The sequence below is a fragment of the Phasianus colchicus genome, chromosome 6 (genome assembly GCF_987193195.1).
Source record: "Phasianus colchicus chromosome 6, bPhaCol1.hap1.1, whole genome shotgun sequence".
In the NCBI taxonomy this organism is placed as follows: Eukaryota; Metazoa; Chordata; class Aves; order Galliformes; family Phasianidae; genus Phasianus; species Phasianus colchicus.
In genome coordinates, this window is record NC_143441.1 from 34,059,375 (window position 1) to 34,087,323 (window position 27,949).

Here is a 27,949-nt window from a genome sequence, read left to right on the forward strand (position 1 = left end):
AACTCTGACTCTGTGAAGAAATGACTTTTTGTACGGTTGCCAAAAATTCCAGATATTATTAGCTAAAATCATAAAGTATTGCACTTGTTTATTGAGTTGCAAAACACAATGTTATTCTGGGCCAAATGTAAAAATGGTTGAATGTTGAGTATGGAAACCTTTTTTCATGCCTCTAATGCAAAAAGCCTTTTACTCACAAAATTAAAACCTGTTTAATATGCTGTGTGGCAGAAGTAATTAAATCTCATATTAAATCATTAAGTCATCATATTAATCATTTAAGTCATTAAATCTAATCTCATTCTTGAATGGCACTTTGAGAACAGTGTGCTTTAAGAAGAAAATTCTATTCTGTATGTATCTTAAAAATATTGTGATGAATGCTTTTCATACTGTTGATGAAACTCTCTGGATTTCTTTCTCGATTGACTGAATATCTAATTTTTGTAACAGACTGTTGTATAGCAGGAAACTGATTTATCTCCTATGGCAGCTCTCCTCAAAAAATTGCATTCTGATTTTGCTTTATAGATGGTGGAATATTTTTAATTTATAATGAAGATAGCAAGCTCTGTGCCCAAGCTCAAAACAGCAGCTCAGTCATAACTGCCATGTGCAATGAGAAAAATGAGTTGCAGAGGTTCAGATGGATCTCGGCCACACAGCTGCTGAGCATGGGGATGAAGCTGTGCTTAGGAGTGCTCACCATGGATGACGAGGCTGCCATCACATTGGAAACCTGCAACAGGACAAACGAGCTTCAGAGGTGGGAATGTAAGGATGAGGCACTTTCAATCCAAGGCAAGGATTTGTTTCTCAACTATGGCAAAGGGAAGGGGAAGAAAATCAGGTTGTCCAAAGAATCAGGAAAAGGGAGCCGGTGGAGAATCCGTGGAACTGCAGGCAGCATATGCTCCAGGCCCTATGAGGGTGAGTATTGAAAATTAATTTCTATATCTATTGGTAAATTAACTGCCCCTATTTAAATGGATTCAACTGCCTGCTTGTCAAGCAGCAGTCCTTGTGTAATACACTTCACTACAAATGGCTTAGCAATGCAACACAAATATCATAGAATCATGGAATAGTACAGGTTGGAAGTTACATTAAGGACCATTCTGTTCCAATCGCCTGCTGTAGACAGAGTTGCCACCCACTAGACCAGATTTCTCAAAGCATGTATTTGCACCTCCAGGGATCCACAACTTCTCTGTTCTGATCCATTGCCTCACCACCCTCCGAGCAGGGGATTTCCTCCTAATATCTAATCCGATCTCTCCTCTTTTAGTTTAAATCTTTTTTTTCTATGTCGTTCTTAGACCATGTAAGAAGTCTTTCTCTGTCTTTTTTTATAAGCCCCATTTAAATACTGGAAAGTCTCTTATCCCATCTGAACAAGCCCAGCTTCCTCAACATTTCCTCAAAGGGGAGATGCTCCAGCCCTCTCAACATCTTTGTGGCCCTCCTCTGGACCTACTCTGACATGTCTGCATACTTTTCTGCCCATCTCAAAAAGTGTGATTCTGTCAAATGAAAGAAAATAGGTTCATGATAAAAAAAAAAAGGAGAATGGGAATTCTCTTTGTACAGCAACAATGGAGGGAGATGGCGTGGGTGGAATCTGTGACTGTTTCAAAATCAACTTGATCCATTTCTGGGAGAAGTGGTGAATTCCATTATATTAAAATGTTGTTGTTCTGACTTGATTTGACCAGGTGCCGTCTTTATAAGTTAATTTCTAGATAACGCTGTTTTGATTCACTGCTAAAAGTGTTTATCCAGTATTTCCCAGGTCCAGAAAGAAGAAAAAGCATAAGAAGGCAAAAATAAAGACAGGGCTTTAATGCTTTGAAATGCAGTAACATCTAGCACTTAGATACGAATGCTGGAGATTTCAACACTGGAGAGCGGGATCTCCTTTTTCTGCTTTATTATCCTGCTTGGGTTACACAGACCTCGCATTCAGTGTCAAGTGTTCGATGTCCTTTCTACTGTAACACTACTAGGGTGAGAGGTTAAATAGCAAGAGAGAGTTCTACCTGGAATGAATTTTATCATTATTTTGTTCAGATACAGACAAACGGACTGTGTAGACATTGGAGAGTTGCTTTCCAGCAGTTAAAAATTTAAGATATAACATCCTCTCGTGTGGACTGATAAAAATACTCTGACAGTTCCTGTCCAAGCTTCTTTAGCCATACAGAGAAAAGAAAAAAAGATCCTAAACATCATCTGAGGACAGAAATTTGTGCAATGGGAGAAGCTGAGTCACGAAACCGTAGTCCAGACATGACAAGTAATAAATCTGACAGATTTTTTTTTTCTGGGGGCCAAATCAAGACTGTTTAAGAGTGTTAATTAGGAACATCCATGGAGAGATGCCTATGAACAAACCCTGTGATTAATATCAGATACCAAGTGACTGCTATTAAACTGTTTCTCTCCATAGATATATATACACTAGGAGGAAATAATTTTGGTGCACCTTGTGTATTCCCTTTCAAGTTCAATGGTAAATGGTTTGCTGACTGCATCCGTCAAACTGATGCAAGCTCTCTCTGGTGTGCAACTACTTCAGATTTTGATAAAGACCAACGTTTTGGATATTGTCCATCAAAAGGTAATTTATTTATAAATATTTCAGGGAAGGCAGGTAAAATGTCACCTTCTCTCACGGTCAAAATCTCCTCAGGATGTGAAAGTAGTACTGGACAGCAAATTGGATTCTGGGCAACCTAATTCACTGGTAAGCTATGCAACTGAAATGAACTGCTCTTCATTCAGTTTCTCCATCAGAGATAAGGAGACTGGTATCTATGGAATATATGGTGAGGATGTTGTGTGGAACTGATGGAAAAAGGCAGAACGAAGTGCCTTTGACGCATTTTGAGGCAGGTAATGTATAGAGTAAGAAGGGTTCCAAAGTAAAAAGTATGGATGGAGAGACCAAGATTTTCTGCATGGGGAAAAGGCAGTTACTGTGGACTGAACTGTGAGAGAAATAGATAAGATATAAATGGAAAAGAAGAAAGTGAATGTAAAAAAAAAAAAGAGATTTGTAAGGAGAAATAACTCTTTACATTATAAATGTGTTATTTGTGTTGAAGGGCAAAATCATACAGATACACTGTTTTAGTCTTCACTGAATACTTTACTTTATACATTAACAAGTGTGATTATCTTACCAAGTTGTTCTTTTCATATTTTATAGATACTCTCCACAAAGACTTTTGGAAAACAAATCCTTTGACTGAAACCCATTATCAGATAAATGCAAACTCACTTTTGACATGGCATCAAGCAAGAAGAAGCTGCCAGCAGCAGAATGCAGAATTATTAAGTGTTACAAACCCTCATGAAGAAATGTTTTTATTAGGTAAAGCAAAAAATTACATACAAGTAAATGAATGTAGTTAAAACGAGCTTTAAAATGAATACTTACATTCACATTTTGAAAATAAGTCCCATTGCCATTCTTAAAAAAAAAAAAAAAAAAAAAAAAAAAAAAAAAACCTTGTCACTTTCTGACAAAAAAAAATTCTTAAAATAGTGTGGAAAAAAATCTAACCCATATAGAAAAGATAAAAAGATATCGATGACTTTTTTTTTCATTGTCCAATTTTTAAAAATTTATTTCAAGTTTTCTTTAACAACTAACCAGATGCATTTAATTATTTTATTTGTTTGTTTGTTTGTTTGTTTGTTTTCACATGTAGGACTCACTAGTGATCTGGGATTCAATGCCAAGCTCTGGACTGGTCTTGTCAGACGACTTGATAGCAGCTGGGAATGGACTGAGGGTAGTCCTCTCAGATATCTGAATTGGGCTCCAGGTGAGTGCATTTTTCAGAAATGATGATCAATATTCAGACCAAAATTATGTTCTCTTCCCTGAAGTCCTGTTACCTGATTCCTTTTGTTTCACAGAATTTTTGCAGGTTACAAGTGCTTATGATAAAGGTAGGGTATTACGATAATGGGATCGCATCATAGGTGGCTCATTGTTATTTCTGAATTTCCCAGGAAAAGCAGATAGCTCATCCAAGAAAACCATTAAAAACATGCATTTGCACCTCATTCAGTGTTTGATTTCCATTTACAGTTTTCTCATCACATGTATTATTCAAACCAAATGAAAACCTCATGAAAAGTGTTATATAGGTAACTATGAAAGAGAAAAAAAAAAGAGAGAGAAACACTGTATAATTTTTTTCAATTGCTTTTCTTATGTATTGTGTATAATGTCCAAGTGATAAACTCTTAATAAGTTTCCACTATATTTTTCAAGATTTAATTCACCGTAGTGCATGTTGCTGAAGTACATGATATCATAGTAACAGTTCTGATGACAGGAAAATCCAAAGGGTGAGCACTTATATGGAATTCAATACAAATTTCACATCCATTTTTTGACAGCAAAGGATATTGAGTGTTTTGCAATAATACCAACCCACTGGGAGTTGTACCTTAGCTGAATTTTTATGAAGTGTTTTTCTGCATGCTGCAGTATTTCAAATACCCTCATTTTCTCCTTGAATTGTTTATGGGAAAGGGGAAATCCTCATATTTGAAACGTGGGTCCTCCCAGTGGGCTCACTGGTGTCTCTTCATCACCGCTCCTGGGAATTCTTACTCTGAAGAATCAGGCACTAAGGCCATTGTGGCTGCGCATTCCCTCCTGTGGTGAGATGAAAATATTCAGTGTTAACAGAGTGATTCTCTGCATGTTGTGCTTCTTTCCTAAAGGAAATCCCTCTGTGGAGTTTATAAAAATGTGTGGAACCTTCCAAGGCAGGAATGGCAAATGGGAAAATGTGGCATGTAATCAAAAGCTGGGGTATATCTGCCAAAAGAGAAACTCTTCCATTGTGGATGACTCCTTCACTGTTCCCTCAGGTATGATGTGTCTTGCAAAAAGATGTGAGCTAGAGCTCATGCTCCCCCCCCACTCTCTTTTCTACTCTGTTCTGAAAAGAAAATACTAGAACTTGCGTTTGGCACTTTTTCCTACTGGAGTTCTCTTTTCATTGGAGGCAACGTAGTCTTTTCTATAGGAAGAAAATATTTAGTGCTTGGCAATTCTCAGCATGCCTCTAGCTCTGCTGTAACTCCCCCAGCAACATGCATGATAGTCTATAACATTATTCACTGGATTGAGGGTTTAATGACACATCTTAAATACTAAGTCTGCATCCAGATAGCCCACTGGGAATGGTTTCTGACCCATGCTTACCTTCAGACTCATGCTTGGATGTTGACCAGGGGAATGCAAGCTTGTACATGAATGTGTCTGGGCCTTCCTGTGCATAATATTAGCTGTGCAGGAGCTCCAAGTGACTGGCAAGCACCTGGTGTTCCCTGAAAAAAAAACACAGAAAATCTCCAAAATTCACCAAGACAGAGTTCCTGTGTAGGACAAGAGGCCCCGTGGCTGTACCCAGAGCTTCATGGATGGGGATTTGACATAGAGCATTGCCCTTCAAGTTTGCATACCAAATTGATGAGTATTTGTTTCATTTCTAAAAGAGCTATTGGGTAGCTTCCGGAACAATATTGTTCTGATGGAAATATCTGTTTTGCATTCTTTTTGATGCTCCCACCCTTTTTTTGTCTTTTCTACCAGTCTGTACTCCAGTATCTCAGAGTTTGCAGTATAGTTAATTTTCTTTGTGATTAGCAGAGAACACTCAGCAGAACCACTCACTAATTATTTGAAATATTTTTTTTAGGAGACACAAAGCCTGTTAAGTGCCCCAGGGAATGGGTAGCCTATGCAGGACATTGCTATAGAATTTACAGAACACCCAAAATATGGAAACAAGCCCAATCATCTTGTAGAAAAGAAGATGGAGACCTGACAAGTATTCACAATGTTGAAGAGTACAGTTTTATAGTGTCTCAACTTGGGTACAGTGAGTATTCCCACAAGAAATTTCTTTGTCTGGAGCTATACTCTCTCACTGTTACTCATGTAATCATTATAACCAGAAGCTTACCTGTTAATTTGTTTACTCTTTGAAACTCCTTGTTCAGTAATTGTTGATATTAGACATTATATCTCAATTTTAAGACAATGCCTATCATTAACTTTGTTTTTCCAGAGCCAGATGATGAGCTGTGGATTGGTTTAAGTGACTTCAGGTTTCAGATGTATTTTGAATGGAGTGATGGGACACCTGTGATATACACCAAGTGGCATCAAAGACAGCCGACCCACACACCTAATAAGGCAGACTGCATTGTTATGAATGGAGAGGTAAAAATCCCTCTCTAACTTTCTTTTGCCCTTTATACCTCCCCTATACAAGGAAAAAATCTGTGAAAATTCTGTGACCAAAAAAGGAAAAAAAAAAAAAAGAAGAAGAAAGAAAGAAAAAACCCGCTTTTAAAGAGTTTTAGGAACTTGCTTTGCTTCAGAATATTTTAGTATGGTGAGAAGCTGGAGACCAGGTTTAGGGAGACATATAATGGAGCATCAGAAGTGATGCACTCTACTGAGAGTTGATCTACTTTATAAATGTTGCAACAAATCTGCCATCTGAAATTGGCTGACTTGACCCTTCACCTGCCTTCAACCTAGCCAATCATAGCTGCATAGTACAGTTATTGGCACAGGGACTTGCTTATCCTTCCTGTAAAACATCAGGAAGCTATGTAAACATACCTTTATTACAGTTGCTCTGGGAGCTCCTATTACTGGAAGCACAAAGAATTAGGTACAAAAAAAATCCTTGTTCTGTTTTACACTCAGTTTAAAATGATGAATTATTATACTAGGGAGACAGTATGCTTTTCATATTTTTTTTTTTTTTTTTTTTCCTCCAGCACTTCCTTGCTGATGTCATCTGGGTGTATGAGCATAATATTGTATATACAAGTATGAATAAATATTGCTACAGTGCTGAGAATAGGGTGAAAGAGAAGATGTTTTGTTCCTTTTCTCAGCCACTGAAACTTTAATACATGCCTCCCTAATTCTCACACTTCTGAGGAAATGTGGCCCTCAGTTGGTTGTGTTCCCTGTCCGGGAGGTTTGGAAAAAGTATCCAGGCGTGGAAACGCTGAAACAGCTCACACCATATGAAGAGAGAAGTGGTCTCTCTGAGAATAGTAAATATTCCTAAAGAACCTGGATTATCTCTAGATTTCACTTCTCTTTGTGGTTTCTTCTTGCCTTGATCAGGCTGGGTTCTGGACTGACAGTGCTTGTGAAACAAAACTTGGTTACATCTGTAAAAGAAAACCCTTGGCAGAGGAATCAGAGGAAGCCGAAGTTACTTACCCGGGCTGCCAGAAAGTAAGTGTGAAACAAAAGCAGTGAAAGGTCACTGCATCCCACTTTCACTTCCATGATAGTAAGTGGCATAGAAGTCAATTGTTGCAATTTGTGGACTCCTAAAAAACTGTTACTTTGTCTGTGCTGATACTTCTTAGACTAATAGATTCAAAATGGCATCTCTTTTCCTCACTTACATATGCACTTCAATCTGCTGCCTCCTCGTGCGGAGCTGTTCCCTTTGCCCCAACGGCCTCTCCCTGCAGAGCATCTCATTGCTTTTGAGCCACAGATTGCACTGAGCCATCTAGGTTCGACCCACCCGTCACAGGAGGCAGAAATATCTGAGCCTGCTGTTTTACAGTGCGATTGCAGCACAGCCTCTTGCAACATCTGCGCGTAAAAATTATATGCTGTTTTATGCTCTATTTAAAATGACATAACATAATACTATGGAGAAAGAAAAAAAAAATGTTTTCCATCTTTTATTTTTAATTTCTCCAGCGCTTCCTTACTAATGTCATCTGAGTGTGTGAGCATAATGTAATATATTCATAACACAAAAGCAGAGCTGGCATTACCGGATTTGTTGAGCTGTGGCTGTCAGCTTGCTTTACAGTTCCAAGTCGCAGCCATGGTTCATTGCTGCAAAGGCACCTATCAAGGCGCGACAAGCAGTGTTGTGGCTGCAAAGCTATGCTTGATTATCCTCTAAATTCCTTTTCATGGCTTCTGAGGTTGATTTTGGTGTGGGATGTGGTGTTAATGTGGCTTTTAGAAGACCTCTGTGCTGGGCAATCTTACAGTTCCCCTTGTGTGTCTGCTGATTTTTGGCAGGGCTGGATGAAGCATGGCTTTTACTGCTATTCCATAGGGCAGCTACCAGCAACATTTTCAGAAGCAAAACTTATCTGTGAAGAAAATAAAGCTCACCTGGCTACTGTGACAGACAGGTATGACAAGTGTAATCTTATCCTTTCAGACGTGTGACCAAGCCAAAAATTCAGCTCTTCCCACTCTACAGTTATTAATAGTGTCTAATGTGATACAGTTCTTTGGTGTAAGACACATGTTAAAACTAAGTATAACAAAATAAAACAGGCAGTGCTATGTCATCAATATTAACATTGAAGGTATGGCTGCTACTCATCAGCACCCTTGTTGTCCCTGGTAATAAAGATTTGAGTCAGCCCCCCAGCAGTCCCGAATCATCAGACTGTTTTAAAACTCATTGAAATGAACTAAACAGATAAATATGAAACTATTTACTTCTTCTGGATTTGAGTTTTTAGACTTTTCTTCATAATAGGAAGATCTGGAAATGTATTCTTCTTTAGAATACTTATTTTATCCGACTAAAAGGATTTAAAGATCTAAACCTTATTTTAAAGCACAGTAAATCACTGTATCACTGATTTAAATAAATGCATTAACCCAAGTATTGGCTTATATTGCTCATTGTAGAGCACAAAGGGAGAACAGAATCACTTTAAATTATAAGCATGATATACATTACCTAATTGTAAAGTGAACATTTTGTATTATGATGAGATCTATACCTTTAAGACCATGATCCTTGTTTCAATCTATGCTTATTTTTTTCCCCATATAATTAACAAATCATCTTAAATTTACCAGATTTACTACAACAAACTATTTGAAGAAATAGGAAGATTACAATAAAGCTTGATACATTACTTTAGTACTTGTTCTTCACAGATATGAACAGGCTTTTTTAACTTCTATAATTGGATTCAAGTCAGTGAAATATTTCTGGATTGGACTCTCAGACGTGGAGGAGCAGGGGACATTCAGGTGGACTGGTGGGGACCCGGTCGTCTTCACTCACTGGAACATGGGAATGCCAGGTGGGAAACAGGGGTTCAGAGTTTCTGCTCTGGGGAACCAGGAAGTCAGGGTTTAGAAACTATAGGATGGTTTTAAAACAATTCTGCTGTAAATGTGCAGAAATTACCATGCAACTTCTGTTTGTACTGAAGCTGTAGTAGCTCTTTCCAAGTGGCCGCCTTGGACTGCATGTGGCCGCTGCTGTCATCCACTCTTGGTTCTTCCACAGTTTGGAACAGATAATGTGGACCATAAATTCAAATTCTTGCTGGTTTTTATATTTTGGTGATACAATATATCACCAGTATAATATAAAATTAGTTTTTTAATAACTTATTTTAACTACTTGACCATTCAAACACAGTGGGGACAGGTAGCTTTTAGTAGAGGGTATATGTTTTGAGAAGATGTAGGTGCACATCCATAAGGTTTTAAAATTTTCCCTTTCATGAAGGAAGGGAGCCAGGCTGTGTGGCCATGAGAACAGGAACTTCAGCTGGATTATGGGATATTCTCAATTGTGAAGAAAAAAACCTGTTTCTGTGCAAGCAGCTGGTGGAGGGAGCGACCCCACCACCCCCTCTGACGACTCCTCCGCTCCCGTCCTGCCCAGATGAGTGGCAATCCATTCCTCAGAGCAGCTTCTGCTTCAAAGTAGGTGTTTAACAAATGAAAACAAACACCTGTCATTTCAAGTAAGAATATGCTTCATCTATGCATGGAGGGTGGATTTTATCCTGCTTACCTAACGGGTCATTTGCATTTACACATCTCTAACCATATCCTGGGTGGGGCATCCTGAGGTGCTGAAAAGTGCTGTGTGCTGCTGGATTTGAAGTTTGGAGCTACCAGGATTCTGAGATGATGATGAAAACAAGGCTGCAATAATCAAATTTGCTAGGTGACCACACAAGCAAGGTGGCACAACTAAATGTCAAATGATTAAACTAGAGGCGAGAGAACAGAAGAAAAACAGATGTTCAGAATGCTGATTCTAAATTACTGTAATATCTGAGACTGTATTTAACTGCCCACTTTTCACAGATTTTTCAGAGAGGAAGGGAGAAAATGCAAACATGGTTTGGTGCAAGAGATTTTTGCAGAGCTATTGGAGGAGATCTGGCATGTGTCCACAGTGAAGAAGAGCAAAAACTAATATCTAGTTTGTAAGTATCTGCAAAATACATTGTTTAAACATAGGAAAGAAAGCATTTTAAAAATGAACATTTTGCAGGACATGAGGAATTTCCAGTGATCAGTTTCTTTTTTGGAAAGACAATGTGCATCTCTGGAAAGTGTAAAGAGGTAGAAACAGAGTTAAAGAGGTGGAAAGAAGTGAGCAAATGTGCTTGTTGGCAGACCTTTGGGTAGATTCATCTATGTGTGAGAGTAGCTTGAACACACACAAAAATGAAAGAAGGGTCATAAAAATTGGTTTCAACTGAGTTTAGTTGAAAAAGAGAAACCAGTTGACCAGCAGATGAAATAATAAAAAAATTGAAGGAATATTTTATGCTGTGAAATGTAATTTTCCTTCTTTAGTTGCGGGGAAAAATTGGAGTCTAAGAAAGACTGACTACTGATGTGTCTATATAAAAGTTAAACTGAAGCAAATGAGTACTGGCTAGTCTGGGTTTGAATGCATAATTTTCTTTGTGGGACCAAGACCTTAAAATTTTCATTTAATTCAGTAATTTTGATAATGTGATATCTGTGATCATTCCTGTGCAGTTCTGTTTCCCTGATTCCTGTCAAATATTTTTCCCCACATGAAAATGGGGGGATTCCTTTACATGAATTCCTCAAGTGATAATTCAAGTGACAAAACTTTCATACGACATATATTCTCCATTTCTATTTCACACTCTTATTGTCTATATTTGCACATAATCATTCAGAAATAAAGACTATCGTCACTTATCTTACTGGATGGGTTTAAATGCCTTGGACTCTGATGGAGGATTTACATGGTGTGATGGCTCACCAGTGAGTAAACAATTTCTTTTTCCTACTCCTTTTCTTATACTACATTATACTACACGTACGGTTTGTCAAGCATGTACAAACCACAAGTGACTTTAAGTCAATTTCCCAAGTCTGATTTAGGAATTAGTTTTTATCTTCTGATAGTTCACAATCATACAGAGTAGTATGACAGTTATAGCAATGAAATAACACCAAAGATAATGGAATCTCTATTTTCTCTCTTGGTTTAAGACTCTGGTTGTACCAATCTCTGTATTCCCATTTGTCATTTACTGTGAGAAATAACTGTGTTTGTTTGGTCAAGATAAGCTTTTTTGCCTTCACCCTCTTAAGTAGCTCAATGTCTGCAAGGCCCAAGACCATATAATGGCAGCTTTGGATGTCTCTGAAACATCAGGGCAGGAGGAGGGGATCTGAGGAAAGTTCTTAGCTTGACAGAACAGCTTAATCTCTTCACGTATAATGGAGAAGAACATTTTTGGCTTACTAGTGTTGGCCAATGGGTACACAGAAGAATCACTATGCTATGCAATGGTCTTGTGGTCATGTCTTTCTTCCAGAGTTTGGAACAAACAGATAATGTGGACCATGAATTCAAATGAAGTGTTTTCTTCTTTAAAAAAAACGTTTTGCTTCCATAGAAAATCCTAAAAAAGCTGTGTTTTCACTATAGGTAAATTTTCAAAAATGGGCAAATGGAGAACCAAACAATTATGATGGAAATGAAAAATGTGGAGTGTTTTATGGCTATAACGATATGAAATGGAATGATATATTTTGTGAACATATGCAAGACTATGTTTGTCAAATAAAAAAAGGTAAGTCGAAGACCTTTTTCTTCTAAAAAAGTATTTAGAAACAGTTTAGAACGTGCTCTCTAGGTCAGATCGCATCATGTGTATTAGAGCCAGCTGTTCCATGAAACACTACATGAATTTCAATTTAAATAAAAACAGTTTGTAGATGAGATACATGTGTGAGTTTAGCATGCACATGCAGCATGCTGAGGAAATGAAATCAAGTAGCCTAAATCCATAGTCCGTGGTTTATGTAAGCTTGGCTCTAACATAGTAGTTTGCTGAGTGTAACACCTTCTTTCAGATATTCCTAGAAATTTTGTGACAAAAATAATCTTACGAGTAACTTCCAGGTTTCATTTTATCTCTGGAAATTAAAATGCAATGGTAAATGGTTAAAAAACAATGGCATAAATATATTTAATCGAGATATTTCTGATATATTTAATGTACTCAGATATTGATTTACCTTGCAGGAGCATCACTGAAACCAGAACCTACATCCACATTTGGTAAGTCTTGTACATTCAGTACATGAAGAAATTTTCATACAATGGTGTTAATGTTTGTTATGAACACTCTACTTAATGTTTCATATTGCAGATTATGAATATGTTGTTAGTGAAGATGACTGGATAATATATAATCATAAGGAATATTACTTTAGCAAGGAAGCGATGCCTATGGAAAAAGCAAGAGACTACTGCAAGAAAAATGGTGGTGATCTTGCCATTATTGACAGCGAAAGTGAAAGAACGTTCCTTTGGAAATATGTAAGAAACTCACTTCACTTCAAAAAATCAAGTTTTATCCTCCACTGAGGCCTCTTTTTCAGCTGGCTTCAGAAATATTAGAAAGTAGCCTGCAGAATAAAAAATGAGTGCCACCTTTCATGAGTTTAACTACCTAGAAACTTTAACATAATCATTATTCTGATAAATAATTGCTATGTGTAGAAAAGTCCTCCGTTTATTTACAAGACCATTGCCAGAGTGCAACTTTCAACATTTTTTTTCTGGTTAGTTGAAAGTTAGTTACTGAGTGGGTACTTTGTTTTCCACCTCGTTCTCTTCACAGAATTTAAAAATAAAGGAAAAAAAAAATCTCCTTTTGTCAAAATAGATTTTAAATTTTCAAGAAATAGTTTGAGCCAGGCTGCTTTCCAATAGGAAGTGAATAACTTGGTGATTCTATTTTTCTATAAATAGTTTCCATGCTATTAAAAACAAGTATGATTCCTCCCTTTTTTCCATGTGATTAAACTGTAAGCTCCATTATTTACTTGCAGCCTTTTGGCGATTTTCCACTATGTTTTCCTAAAACTCTAAAAATATGTTTTTATTTTATAGCCCTTTTAAGACATTTTTTGTTTTGTTTTGTTTTTAATCTTCTTAACACAGCACTTTGCCCCATTTCTTTTTCATCCCGTTATGCTTTTATTTTTATAATTGAATGATAATTTTGCATTTTGAAGTTCAGGCACATAATCCCAGCAACTCCGTGTACATTGTTTGCCATCTAACTGTATAAATGTAAATAAGGTGTTTTTGAGTGCTTGTTCATTTTATTTGAAATCTATTTGCTTACATTTCATTGTTACTTTTTTTGTGTGTGTATGTGTATTTTTTTAGACTTTTTATAAAGATCGAGGAAATAATTTTTTTATTGGCTTAACTGTGAGCCTTGACAAGACGTTCCGGTAAGTGAAAACATTAAGTATGTAAGACTCATATGTGATGTGTGAATATTTGCCAAGGCTGTTTCTAGGAGTCTGCTGAGGCTTAAAGGTGGACAGAGTTTGCCTACAGCCATATTTTGACGTAAAATCTTAAAATACGATTCTCATTTTCAGGGTAGCATTTCTCCTATGATATTTTTATTATCTATTTTCTCTTCTTCTAGTTCTAGGCCCTGTTTTTTGTTTTGTGAGGTCATGTTTGCTCACAGTCAGTGTACTCTGAGTTAACACATGCACTCACTCTCCTCATTAAATGCAAGATAAGATAAGATAGATAAGATCGAGGCCTCTAGAGATATTCCAGGTGGTACTTAAAGAAAGTATTAAATATTCAAATGATCAAAACCGTACTCTGCCTTCATCTTCTGCCTTTTTCTAGTGCCTTCTTCAGGGATTTCAAAATTTGGTCAGATGAGTCTCTGCCTCATTTCAACCTTTCTTCTGAATTGTCAGGATGTCTTTCTTGTCCACAAGCCACAGACACTCATCTCTGTGGAGCTGAGACAGCCTGATTTCCTGGAGCTTCTGCCCCCTCCTCCCCTGCCCAGTGGTTAGAAAAAAAAAACTTTATTGTTTGTCTTTACTGCCCCTCTAATTTAATCCTTCTTTTTTCTGGATGATTGTCCAACTTTTTTCAGAAATCATAGAATCATAGAATTGTAAAATCATAGAATCATAGAATGACTCAGAATAATAACAATATAGTTTCCAACCCATAGTTTGGGTTGGAAGGGACCTGAAAGACTGTCTTGTTCCAACCCCCTGCTATGGGAGGGGACAACTTCCACTACATCAGTTTGCCCAAAGCCCTATCTGACCTGACCATGAACTTTTTCAAGCTTCTCTGACCAACCTGCTCCTGCTCCACCACTCTCACAGTAAGGGATTTCTTCTCAATGTCTAATCTAAATCTACTGTAAAGCCATCTACCCTTTTCCTGTCACTATAGTCTCTGATAGCCCCTCTTCAGCTTTCCTGTAGGCCCCTTTTAAGTACTGAAAGGCCACAATGAGGTCTCTCAGGAGCCTTCTCCAGGCTGAACAACACCAGTTCCCTCTGCCTGTCTTCATAAGAGAGATGCTCCAGCCCTCTGAGCATCCTCATGACCCTTCTCTGGACTCATTACAACAGGTCTATGTCCTTGTTCTGGGGAGCAGGTCTGGATGTTATACTCCAGATAGGGCCTCACAAGAGAAGAGTGGCTGAAGACAATCATCTCCCTTGACCTGCTGGTCATGCGCCTTTTGATGCAGCCCAGGATACACTTGGCTTTTTGGGCTGTACATGCACATGTACATGTCTTTAAGACATTCCTCCCAGTTTACTCTATGTTATTTTTTTTTGCTGTTTGACTCAGGAAGATTTGCAAGTGAAAGCATTTAGGCATCCTTTTGCATTCCTTATTTGTAGTCTACTGGCAGAATCATGCATACTGATGATTAGCCTTACAAACTGGAAAAAAAAACACTGAGTAGCCCTGGAGCTCATGCTGTCTGAAGGCACATTTCCCACTTGACTGTGCTCTCTCCAGCACTCTGAGGCTTTTTATTTTTTTTTCATAGGGCATTTGTGAGAATAAATTTGTGAATCACTGAACTAGGAAGTATTTTTTTTTTTTTTTGCATAACTGAAAGCAGTAGCAATATGTATTACAGATTTCTTTTGTTAACAAAATGGTTCCTAGTATGTAATTCGAGAATCTGTCTTACCCTTCAAGACATTATATTACTGCTTTGGCCTCAAGAAATTACTAAGTTAGCCTCATGTTTCTGCATCTGTGCTCCAGGTAAGGCCAGGCCCAGTGTTACACCGGTGTATTTTGTTTAATGCTATTAAATGAACATTAATGTTATTAATGCTCAGAGACAGAGAAAAGCTGTGACTTTGAGAAGACTAGCTGAGATCTGGTTCAGGTCAACAGTATGCACATTAGACATGAAGATATTTTTTAACGATTTCAAATGAAAAGTTTTCCTTTTACCAGAGAAGAACACATTTGTAAACTAGGATATAGAAAAACAAGCAAACAAACAAACAAACAAGCTCTAATAAGTCCCTAGCAAAGAAATGCTACCCTAAGAATTATTATTCTACCAAATCGCTTATTTCAGGTGGGTTGATGGAACTACTGTAAACTATGTTGCCTGGGCCCCAAATGAACCCAACTTTGCAAATAATGATGAAAACTGTGTGGTCATGTATACCCAAACAGGTGAGTGCTGTAACAATATTCAGTCCTTCATGGTGTGGTACAGACTTGAGAGGGCTGAATGTGCAAGTCTGTGTCTTAGAGATCTGCATTAGATTTTAGAGAGGTTAATTAAGCATTTAAACTATAATGACCCTTTGGCAATCATGAATTTTGCTGTAAACCTGAATATTTCTAAGGAGAACATACATAAAATTAGTAATTATTTCCATGGGAAGGGAAATATGGTAATCAGTTCTACTTCCTATTATAGATTTACTAAAGGAAAGGTCACTCTTTATTTCAGTCTCAGTTTTGTCTTTTATTCTGATTTGCTTTAAGGTACATGGAATGACCTCAACTGTGGCAGTGTTGAGCTTTTCATCTGTGAAAGGCTTAACAGTACTGTTCGTCCAAGTATTGCTCCCACGGTACCACCACCCAAGGGTGGGTGTCCAGAAGACTGGCTCCTCTTTGATAATAAGGTACAGTATGAAAAGTCAGTATACTGCATTTTAAAAAGAATTGAAAACTTCCTTGGTTTGGTATTTGAGTTGAAGCAGTGTTTTTGTTTATCACAAAATATATTCTGACCAAGTATATTTAATGACCCTAAAAATAAGATTCCTGAAATAGAAATTATAGTCTGTATCAGAACCACAACTGTTATGAAAGAAATCATGTGCCATACAAGGAGAAATCTTCATTTTGTATTTTTACTACTATTTAGTATTGCCAAAGATAGTTGAGCAACTGTGGGAGAAACAACTTCAGAACAACTGTACATTTGTATTTACTTTGCTAAGCTTCTCTGGCTGTCACTTACTGCTGGGACTCTTTTTTGACCTGTGTGGATTCTTTTCTGAGGTCTTAAGCATTCCTTAATCAAAGTCAAGCCTACGAAATGCTGTGGAACCATTGCTTGAACTTAATTTCCACTTAAATTTTTAGACTGATATATTTCTTCTTCTAAATAGGTGCTAAAATATGGAGGTTTTCCAGTATGCATCTTCTCTTTCAGAAAGACCTAAAGGCAAGCTAGAAAGGACAATTAAATCTCCTCTTGGTTTAAAATATCTAGCTTATCTCACTTGTTACACACAGAGATGCTCTCACTGGAAGCTCTAAAACATCATCCAACTACAGCTTTGGTACACTTCTTTCTTTTCAGTGTTTCAAAGCATTTGGCCTTAATGAAAATTACACACTGACATGGCATGCTGCACGGAACAGTTGTATTACTCTTGGAGGAAACTTGGCTACTATCTCAAAAAAGGAAAATCAAGGTATAAAGTACAAATCTTTTGATAGATGAGACATCAAATGATCATGGAGAAACAGATTATAACATTTTCCTTCCATGTACAATATTTATCTTTTCTTCAGCTTTCCTCATGTCTCTCTTAAAAAATACTGCAACCGATGCCTGGATTGGACTGAATGACATAAATCATGAGCATACATACTTATGGACAGATGGAAGTCCAGTTTACTACACAAACTGGGCAAAAGGTTCCCGAAGTTACTATAGTAAGGTAAAAAATTTATTGTTATCATGGAATCATAGAATCACAGAATAGAATTGGGTTGAAAGGGACTTTAAAGGCACTTAGGGGGCATGAGGGAGACTCATCCTTCTTGAAGCAGAGATGAGGACCCATTCTCCAGGTTTGTGGTCTGTCTCCTCAGGTTTGGAAGCTAGCTTAACTTCTTCCTCTTGCAAGGACTTCAGACAGGATAGTTGGCCTGCCTGTATCACTGCACATACCACTCATCGATTTCTCTCCCTGATTCCTGAATACTACATTTCCTGGCGATTTCCTCATGCAACCTGGCCACTTGCTCAAAAAGTTTGTCAAACTGGGAACACTTGCACCTCCTCTGCCCTCAGGCCCTAAGAGAACTTCCAGGTTCTGGAGATCCCTGCAACAGAAGATATGGGCAGCTTTATTCACTCATTGAGAGGTCTGTCTGCTCAATTCACTGGCCCCCAATCTGGGTTTCCATCTCAGCCCAACCATTGTGGCCAATGGTTGCCATGTGTATTTCAATAATGCTGTTCCCAGAAGACAGAGACAGAGAGAGAGCTACCTGATGCCCTTCTGGTCTCTCGTGTTTCCTGAATGCATCTTGGAGTCTGACTGTTAAAATAAATAACACTGCTTTTTAATGTCAAAAATGCTGCTAGCAGAGGATGGTTTCGATCCATCGACCTCTGGGTTATGGGCCCAGCACGCTTCCGCTGCGCCACTCTGCTGCTTATTTTAGCTTTTGTGGATGAATGAAATGTACTTCAGCTGCATTTTGCTGTAAAGTTACATTTCTACTTTTTTTTTTTTTTTTGTAATGACCTTGTTGATTTTGAAAGCAAAGTAGCCATGAAGGTCCACCTTCAGACATTTTTTCTCAACTTCTGTGCTTCATCATGATTTTGTATGAATCCAGACAGATGTTGGAAGCATTGTGAAAATGTCAGACAAGTGAGATTCAAATAAACCATAGCAGAGCAACAACTGTGTAACGTTATAGAGTGTTATTTAGATGTGATGAAAATATTTGAAAAATGGTATATCATTACATTTTTTGATGCTAAGCTTAGTAAGATAAGTGCACTGAATGTAGTCCTCCAATAATTTTATTAAGACATGCGTAGCTGAATATGATAGGGAACTGTATATCCAGTAGGAAAAGGAATGCTTCCTATTTATCCGCATCTTTTTCTTACTAATCTAATTTCCTCCATAGGATGACTGTGTCTATATGAAGAAGAACCCTATTGAACAAGCAGGGAAATGGAAAGATGAAGACTGTAAAGCAAGCAAAAGCTACATATGCCAGAAAAATACTGGTGAGTTTTTTTTAAGCACCTTCTAGAATAGTTTATGTATTATGACTATGTAAAACCCATGGTAAAAGTGATTTTCACATAGTCAGTGTCATTTTAACTGAAATTAATTTGCAATTTTGAAATATCTCTTGCGTTAGGATCCATTTCAACAAGCACACATACTGTTTCCTGCAAGAAAAACTTCCTCCAGTTTTAAGGACCAGACCGGTAAATTAAAAATAATGATAATAATAATAATAATAAACTATGGATCATCATGTATTTTACAATTGTTAGCAGCTAGGATGGAGAGAGAGGGAACCATAAAGACCACTTCAGACATGAAAATTTTGTCAGAGAACATGAAAACATGGCTTCATCACTGCAGTGCTAACTGGGAATCTTAATTTGTTATTGCAGTCTCTCTCAGTTACTTGATTATTCTGATACACTAGATCCTCTTTCATTGTGATAATACGTCTAGCCAAGATAAAGCTTCCAACTTACATTTTTGTTTATTTGTTTGTTACAGACCCCACATTGCAAAGTTCCCAAGCCGTGGTTCCAATGTTTGGCTTTAACAACTATGGTGATGACCGCTATGCAGTCATCAACTATAAAATGAACTGGGAAGAAGCACAGAAGAATTGCAAAGACCAATATGCAGATCTTGCCAGCATTTTAGATCCTTATGTTGAAGCTTACCTGTGGTTACAGATACTAAAGCATGGAGAACCCGTATGGATTGGTCTTAACAGCAATATGGTAAGTCAATAAAATGCTTGTGACAAACACACCTGTACTCCAGATCAGCATAGATTGACCGTATTTCTTGCTCAGAGGTTGGCAGAATCCACTACTGTGGCCTCTGGAGAGTGTGCTATCAATCAGATCCTTGAATGCTTGGCAGACATCAAAGTCTTGCCAAGATACTTGATTTCCCTTCCATTGAGAAGTTTTAAACATCTACATTTTTGGCCATAACATAAGCAAGAAGTTCCACAGTTTAGATTTCAGAGGCCACCAAGGCTGTAGCTGCAGTAGCTATTGGCTTCAGAGGTAAAAGAGGTTATGAACTTCTGCTTCCTGTGCTCTTACATGCATGTGGGAGGGCACAGCTCTTTCTGAGAACATTCTATGGAGTATACCATTGAAGCAGCTTTGCTTAAAAGTAGTTTTTTCTGTGGTTATTTTGAGCATTATTGTTTCAAGTTAAAGCCTAGCATTAACTTCTGTCTCAGTAGGGGGAGATGGTAAGGTGCAGCATAAAGAAAGGATCAGGCCCCTGGATGTGGGAATACTGTAGGGTGGTTTTCAGCCAGTGCCCTGCCAAAAGCTGCCAACAGCTTCAAGTCAGCGAAGAGTGTGAAGGGCTGAAATGAGAAGCTTTTGCTAAGGGCATATAAAAAGAATATGAAAAAAGATGATGCAGCTGGATATCTGTGGGAGTAGAGTTATAAGGAAGTCAAGAGTAGAGAGTTAGAGCTGGAGCTTGAAGGGACATTAAGGCCCAGTTCCTGATGTGAGATGAATAGGAGCTAAATTTTGGTGAGAGGGGCATCGGGGAACCAGGATTAGATACAAGATTGGGATGGAACTTGGCCAAGAAAGAGATTGAAGGAAAATGGCCAGGAAAGAAACTGGAGAACTAAATGGAGAACTAAAAGGGAGCCTGCCTCCAAAGACAGCAGGAAGAAGGGATCAGGCTGCACTTGATGGGGTTAACAGAGCCATAACTGCAGCTGCTGCTGGTCATGGTCTGCAAATAGTGGTGAAATCCACTGGAAAAAGTACATGTTTAGAGAAAAAAATACTTATGTTAAGTAGCTGATCCATGCAGTGGGTGGTAGAGGTCTGTGTATGTGTCCCATGAAAAATATAATCAGTATTTCTTGTTTCAATTGAACTTCTGCTTTTTTTTTTTTTTTTTTAATTTCTAAAAATATAGAAAAGCTTGTGTTAGAGGAATGCTAAGAATAGTTTCTGTGCAATTTTTGTTTGATTTCTGTGTTTATTTGGACTCCTTCAATAAGGTCTTCAGTTATATACTCGCATTTGCTACCACAAGGCTCTTTGTTCATTTACATAGAAACTGCATAGTGTGAACTGAATAATGCAGGTTGAGTGTTGAATGAATGTCTGTAGGACTATCGTCCTATCTGCTGCAGAGGGCTGAGGTTTGGTCATGACAGAGGAAAAATTAATTACATGTAAGTAACTGTGATTCTGACCTGTCCTAACTTTTACATCTCTTCAAGTGCAGTCTTAATTTTCTTTTAATCTAAACCATGTATGTGACACGATCTTTCTGTCATTTGCTTTTAGACTCGTGGCGTTTACATGTGGTCAGATAGAAGGAGGAGCAGATATCATAACTGGGCCAGTGGAGAACCAAATAAGAATGCAGCCTGTGCCTATTTGGATTTGGATGGTTTCTGGAAGACAACATCTTGCAATGAAACGTTTTTATCTCTCTGTAAACAATCTGATGGTAGGTTATGAATAGGAGAAATGCATTTAGAAAGGCTGGAATTTCGAGTACTGTCTTTATTTCAGCAGCAGCAGACCGTGTTTTCCTTGGCTTTTAAAAACCCCTGAAAGTTGTACATCTCCTTAACAGAGTTAATTCCTACGGAATCGCCACAGCTTCCTGGAAAGTGTCCTGAACCAAAGAATGGTAGATCTTGGATTCCCTTTCGTGGCCATTGCTACTATGTTCACACCACTTCTGAAGTAAGCTGGCCTGATGCTTCTATGATGTGTATTCAGATGGGTAAGTGTCTTTTTGTGAGAGCTGTTCTGAAAGTAATGCCTTCTATTTTACCATGTCAACCCATGATGTCAGAGGTGGATATTGGTAGTATGTCAGTAGAGGTTGAACTTTCCTGCCATTACATTTTGTTGAGAACTTGTGATCTAATAATTGGAAACTCTTGGTCTTTAAAGGATTCCTTCACTCCTTCTCCCTCCCTTCACCCTCATTTTCTTTTTTTCATGATTGTTTACTCAAGTAAAAAATGTATAGTTAGAAATATTGCTGAAATTTTTGTTTATTTGATATTTTAGGTGCTTCTCTGGTTTCCATAGAAGATCCAGCTGAAATGAACTTCCTCTTACTTTACTTGTCTCCACTTGCAAGTGATGTCAGAAAATTTTGGATAGGATTGTTCAAAAATATTGAAGGTAATTCTTTCATAATGACCCATAATAATGAGTTGACTTCGTCTGTGTACAGCTTGTGAGCATTTACATTTGACAAGTTCCCATCTAAACATCCTTATCTGTTAGAAGAGTGAAAACAGAATCTTCTGTAATGATAATTTATTTAATCAAATAATAAATTCCATATGTGATGTCCTCGGGTCTGGTAGATTAGAAATATTCCCCCAATTCATCCTCTTCTTATTTAATACTTTTAATTTTAGGGGAATGGATGTGGACAGACAGAAGCGTGGTAGAATTTGTCAACTGGGAGAAAGGAGAGCCGACAATGATTTATGATGAACACTGTGTGGACATGGATATCTCAAGCGGATCCTGGAGGAACTATTACTGCTCTGTTGACCGCAATTTCATTTGTAAAATCCCAAAGAGTGAGTTCTAAATTCTATCTACTGACTTGTTTTGTAAGTAGTTGTTATCTTGCATCAGGGTTAATTGTACATGCACTGGATGCTCTTTGTGGATGGATCTCGATGCATGTGCATCAAAGCCAGGATTAACTTTTGTTATGATAAATAATGCAGGAGAAGAATCTGAGTCACATTTTTATCTTCTCAGTTAAAGAGCATTGATTTTTTTTCTATTTGCTGTGCCAAGAACGTATCAGTTGGTGAGAGTGTGGAGAAAGTTACACTAGAGTGCAGGAGGCATTAGATGAAGAATAGATGACTAGGTTAGTGATGAGAAGACAGATAGATGGCTAAGCTGAGAGGTGGCTGTGCAAATCACTGAGCTTCTGGAGGATGAAAGCAAGAATTGACAATGGGACTCATAGAAATGAAGTGTGCTCAGTTTAACTGAGTGGCTAAGCAGAAAGTGCCAGTTGAGGGTGGGCAGTGGGGCCCGAATCATTTCTCTGCTGACCCAGGCATAATGAGACCTGCCAAGACTGCCATAGAAAACAATATATTTTATTATTAATGGTGGCCTTGTGGTTTTTGAATATGTCACAGCCTGAGATGAGGCTCCCTGGCATGCACAGCAGTGTTTCATAAAGTGTGAAGGATGTAAATCTGCACATGCATATGTGGAGTGTGCCACATTTTCTCGCATCAGCTGGGAAGTGGTTTGAAAAGGCAAGCAGATCCACTTCACATATAATTCACGCAACTTGAAACTAATTGAATCTTCTCTTTTTGGATCTCCACATGTTGGCAGTAGAGTCATCCATGAGCTCTGAAGGGCTAGCCAACCAGGCCTGCAGAGAATTTACTGCATCCCAAGCAAGAGAGAAAGGGAAAAGAAATTACCTAAAAAACCAGCTTTAAATACTTTTAAGTGAAAATGTGCTTTTCAGTTATTCAAGAGTAAAAAATTGAATTCTTCAGAATGAAGAATGGGGACTGTGAAGTATGAAAACTTTTAACATCTGCCTTCCGAAACAATAAAAGTGTTCAAAGCAACATGCAGTGAGACAACAGTTTGGAGTTTTTAGAACAAACATGTTTAACAAAAGTAGTTGATAAATTAATCAAGAATTTTCGAAGACAATGTTTTCATATCTTTTTTCATCTCCATTAAGTAAAATGTAATAGGAACACAAAGTAATTGTGTATATGTTATGTATTTTGTATCTGAATGACTACTTGCAAATTGTGTATAATATATCTGTTTTTTAATTTTAAAGTTATTGAAGTTGAACCAACTCATGATTCATCTGTCAATCAAGGTAAGTTTTATAAGCACATTAAAAAGAAATTTCAATAAGTTATAGATATTCATTATTTAGAAGTAAATGAGTTTCATTACTCATCATACAAAATTACCTATTTAACTATCACTAGTGATTTCATTTCAAACCTGTTTAAAAGGAGAACTTTTATCTCAAACTGGATGGCTTATTGATATTTTTGTTGTTTTCTGAATAGACTATAGTACATTATAATGCTGCTTTTGAAAGAAATGTAGGAGAGATTGAGCCCAGTTTTGCTCTATCTATCCAGAACGGGTGTCAATTTTAAGTATAATTGTTCAATACTTTTCTAGTTTACCTGGCTGGTTTACTTAGGGAAATATTTGTAGTAAGCAATAGTAATCTCTGGTCATTTGTAGTAATTGTTCTGTTTTGTTTTTCATAGCATCAAAAAGAGAAGCTGCTGTTTCATCCTCACATAGTCGAGGTGTGATGATTGTTACGCTAATCTTCCTTCTGCTAGCAGGAACTGGCCTCATAGTATATTTTTTCTACAAGAAGAGACGTGAGCAGACAACTGTTACAGCCAGTTTTGGTAATGCCATATACTGTGGTAGTCCTGATCCTGGAACTCATGAATCAAAATGTCTTGTGACCAATATTGAAGAAAATGAATAGGCAGTGGTTTAATAAATAGGGTAAACTTGGGCCTGATTGGAAAGGAACTGAAGTACTGGAATACCAGAATTCTGAAGTAAAACTGATTTTCTCCTATGGAAATTCTTGTTCATTTTGCACAGGATACTTCTTGCTTGTACTATCAGGAACAAGCAATCTTGCAACACTCTAAATCTGTTCACAAACAAGTAGTTCTTGGGAGGACTGTTGAACATACATAAAACCCTGGAGCTACACTGTGTAAAGGAACACTCAAGATGTTCCAGTTGATGCATGGGTCCTGCATTGCCCTTAGATACCAGGATAACATCACAGGAAACAGTGAGAGTAAGTGCCTGAGCATTCTCCAAAAAGTACATCGAGATCTGTAGGAATCCTGGAGATGCCACTTCTGATCTCCAGCACAGACTGACAGAATTGTATAGATCGGGTGTCAGCTCCAAGATCGCTTGGTACACACTCATGCTTGAGCAGGACCAGCTCCCTGCCCCAACCAGGTACCCTGCTCCAATGTTTATACATGCTTCTTGGTAAAGATTGCTTTCTTTGTATCACATTTGAACGTTCCTTGTCTTCCCACTTTTGTATAGCAGAAGTCTGCATACCTTTGTCAAGACTTTGGCTGCATATTTTGTATAAGGACCCATTTAGCTAACTGAATATAACAGTCAGGTTTCTCATTAGCCTATTCTCCTCTTTGCTCTGAGACTCATCATATATCACGTCCCCCATTCCTCTCAGTGGCCCTTGGCTGGTCTTCTCTATCCAGCTCCAGCACATACTGATTCATGGAGTCAGACCATCTCAGACAAAGCCTGGTCTTTGAATCATTGACTGTTACCCTTTCAGCCCCCTACTCCAAGCAATTTTTCACCAACCTCGCAATACGTGCACTATAGAATGAGAGAGGATTTTCAAAGTCCTGCTAAAATCAAGGTAAATCACATTCATTTTTCTCCCCTTCTTTGGGGTTTGTGAGCCAATTATCTTTTCATATGAAGTAATCAGTTTGGCCAGGCACAATTCACCCGTTGTAAATGTGTTCTGACTGCTGCTTCTTTTTCTTGACTTATTTTGTTTCTGGAAATGGCTTCCAAGAGAATTGTTCCATAGCCCTCCTAAGGACAGAGGTCACCTCCTCCAGTCACTGTGCCCTGTCAGAGGTGATAGTGTAGACTCTCAGTGACCACAGCCAGTTCCCTCAATATCCTCAGATATAACCTTCCAGGTCTCACGGACTTATATATATGCAGCTAACATTAGTCCCTAACTCAATCCTTCTGTGCCATGCAAAGCACTTTCCTCCACTAGCATCTGCTGCTAGCTATTCAAGACCTGTAGAGTGTGTGAGGGGTGATTGGTGCATTGAATACCTCAGTCATGAACTTTGTAGGACTCCTCCTTCATCTGTGGAATCATGTCTTCTTTTTTCTGCTGAAGTATCTGCAGAAACCCTTTGTGTTGCCCTCCATTTTCCTGGCTAGTCTCAACCCCAGCTGAGCTTTCACTTTCCTTGTCCTGTCTTGGTGTGCCCAGGACATGTCCCTGTTTGTATGCTGAGTAGCTTGTGCCTTTTTCACCTTCCATACACTATCCTTTGATTTTCATCTCAATCAGAAATCTTCTATAAAGACAGGCTTGCTTGCTTTCCCTGCCTACTTTGTGCCTTGCACATTGGGACAGGCTGTTCTTGAGCTTTAAGGAGGTTTTTCTTGAAGATGCAAAAGCTATTCTGGGATCCTTGGCATTTCAATTACCACATCTGGACTTGATTTTCCTTTGAGTCACCATTGTGTAAATTCAGGTCAGAAACCTCCAAAATGCAGCTATTACATATTCTCACAGTGGGATTTGTACAGCACATATCCGTAATACAGGAGTGATACAATACTTCAGGGTATTTCCTCACAAAAGTGTTATTTAATCTTATTTTACTGGTCATTTGTAAAATGTCAGTCTTTTTTTAATTAACACATTTTCATTTTCATATGACTAATATGAGGATTGAAAGGTCAGCTAAGTATGAATATATTGTGAATAGAAACATTTTCTCTTTTAAATAACATAATAGGAATTTCAAAAGTTTCCATGAAAGGAGAACAGACAGGATGCATTATACTAAATTTATAGATGACAAAATTATTTAAGATTTCTCATTAAAATAGCCAATACCAGTGAAGATTTCATATCTTTTTAGGCCATTTCTTCAAAGTCTGAAGCTTGTTATTAGGTAGGCTTTCATAATTTCAAACCAAATTCTCCCTCTCAAAGTCTTTCAATTCTGGGAGATTTGTTCAAGACTTCCTGACCAAGCCTACATTTCGTAGAAGTGTACTGTCTGCTTTCAGAGAGTCTAAAAATATACAATATTCCCATATAGGTTTTTTTTTTTTTTTTTTTTAACTTTTCCCATGGATCTTATGCTAAATGTAAACAATCAAATGACCTGAAGCTCTTAGTTTCAAGAAGGTCTTTATTTAATGGTTGTTTTTTTTTTTTTTTTTTTTTTTGATATTTTAATCTTTTGACTGACTTTAATCATGTTTAAGTTAAAATATTTTAGTTGTACATGAAATATATGTAAATATTTTTGTTCTACTTTGATTCACTAAATAATCATTAAAAAGCTGGTTGTAAGTAAAAGTTTGTGTCATCTTAAATAGAGCAATCTATCATAAAAGTTTAAGTAACAGAAAAAAGGAGCAGGATTCTTGTAGTTCTACTGAAATAAGCATCTAATTTTCCCAGTCTAACATGTTCTTAAACTCCAGTAGTGATTTGTCTCTACCATCCCATGAAACAGTATGTCTCATTATTCTTTATTCCTGAAAGTTTACCCTAATAAATATCTGATATTCTTGTAATTTAAGACTATTCACTTAGTGTATTGCCCTAACAGTTTCTGAATAAGTTTCTTACATATTTGATAGCTCTTATCATGTCTCCTCTCCATACTTTTTGATATTAACACCTGTTTTTCCTTTCTGACTTCACTGGCTATGTCTTCCTCATCTTCAGTTCTTTTGATATTTCTACCTAGAGATATTGTTACCAGAAATCAATAATCCAAAACCAGGAAATATATCTAATGAGAAATTAGATTGTGAAAATTTACAAAGGTTGATAAGCTTTATAAACTAATAGTCCTGTTGCATTTGTAAGAACTGATAAACTCATGACACCAAGAGTATGCTGTGACTGTAGAAGGCCACTAGTGCACACAGGAACCAGCAGTGGATTGTAAAACATGGACCACACCCAAGACAGCAGTGAGTGGTACCTGATAATGAAGACTGTAATCTTCTAAAGGATGTTCCAGGCACTTTCTGAGAAGCTCCAGTATGGCTTCTGAAGCTGAGGATATGGTTGGGATTGGTTGCCAAATTTCACTTCAACCATGTAGCTGTGAGGGACCAACTGTAAGTGAATTGCTTAAATGAAGGAGTGAATATGTTGTGTCACCAGTAATCTGCTATTCGTAACATCATGGTGAAAAATAAATCAAACTTATTCTAAGAAATGCTGGTTATGATCTGCGTTTCCTCCCAGATTTATTCTGTGTCAGTGAAATGAACTTTACAAGAGATTTTGGTCTATAAATTCAGTTAGAACTGATGCCTTCAGGCCAGATTCCAGTGGGCAAGAGCCAGAATTTCTGTGGTCAACAGGAAAGGTTTGAACTGCTCCATAAACATGAAGTTGTCCTGATGTCACTGAATCTGGACACAGGAAAAGCTAAAGTCCTGTTGTCTCTCC

The 27,949-nt window shown here is 37.7% G+C and overlaps 1 protein-coding gene and 1 non-coding gene across 2 annotated transcripts in view; one reads left to right on the plus strand and one right to left on the minus strand.

Moving 5' to 3' along the window:
• The window catches only part of LOC116243272 (macrophage mannose receptor 1-like), a 29,310-nt gene extending 1,597 nt beyond the window's left edge, over positions 1-27,713 (plus strand). Inside the window, exons 2-30 of the mRNA XM_031614417.2 lie at positions 532-930; positions 2,450-2,620; positions 3,212-3,376; positions 3,717-3,833; positions 4,747-4,896; positions 5,730-5,912; positions 6,102-6,256; positions 7,184-7,297; positions 8,114-8,229; positions 8,996-9,144; positions 9,579-9,778; positions 10,169-10,290; positions 11,023-11,110; positions 11,784-11,928; positions 12,384-12,419; positions 12,511-12,680; positions 13,539-13,606; positions 15,757-15,857; positions 16,176-16,318; positions 17,005-17,119; positions 17,220-17,368; positions 18,579-18,681; positions 19,193-19,425; positions 20,986-21,151; positions 21,281-21,433; positions 21,727-21,843; positions 22,086-22,253; positions 23,510-23,551; positions 23,961-27,713. Of these exons, the coding sequence (XP_031470277.2) occupies positions 532-930; positions 2,450-2,620; positions 3,212-3,376; positions 3,717-3,833; positions 4,747-4,896; positions 5,730-5,912; positions 6,102-6,256; positions 7,184-7,297; positions 8,114-8,229; positions 8,996-9,144; positions 9,579-9,778; positions 10,169-10,290; positions 11,023-11,110; positions 11,784-11,928; positions 12,384-12,419; positions 12,511-12,680; positions 13,539-13,606; positions 15,757-15,857; positions 16,176-16,318; positions 17,005-17,119; positions 17,220-17,368; positions 18,579-18,681; positions 19,193-19,425; positions 20,986-21,151; positions 21,281-21,433; positions 21,727-21,843; positions 22,086-22,253; positions 23,510-23,551; positions 23,961-24,193 (4,271 nt within the window). The 3' untranslated portion in view covers positions 24,194-27,713. The remainder of the gene's footprint in view (positions 1-531; positions 931-2,449; positions 2,621-3,211; positions 3,377-3,716; positions 3,834-4,746; positions 4,897-5,729; positions 5,913-6,101; positions 6,257-7,183; positions 7,298-8,113; positions 8,230-8,995; positions 9,145-9,578; positions 9,779-10,168; positions 10,291-11,022; positions 11,111-11,783; positions 11,929-12,383; positions 12,420-12,510; positions 12,681-13,538; positions 13,607-15,756; positions 15,858-16,175; positions 16,319-17,004; positions 17,120-17,219; positions 17,369-18,578; positions 18,682-19,192; positions 19,426-20,985; positions 21,152-21,280; positions 21,434-21,726; positions 21,844-22,085; positions 22,254-23,509; positions 23,552-23,960) is intronic.
• Positions 18,019-18,090, minus strand: TRNAM-CAU (transfer RNA methionine (anticodon CAU)). Its single transcript has one exon. It is a non-coding gene; the product is annotated as a tRNA-Met (tRNA).
• Positions 27,714-27,949: the final 236 nt, after the last annotated feature.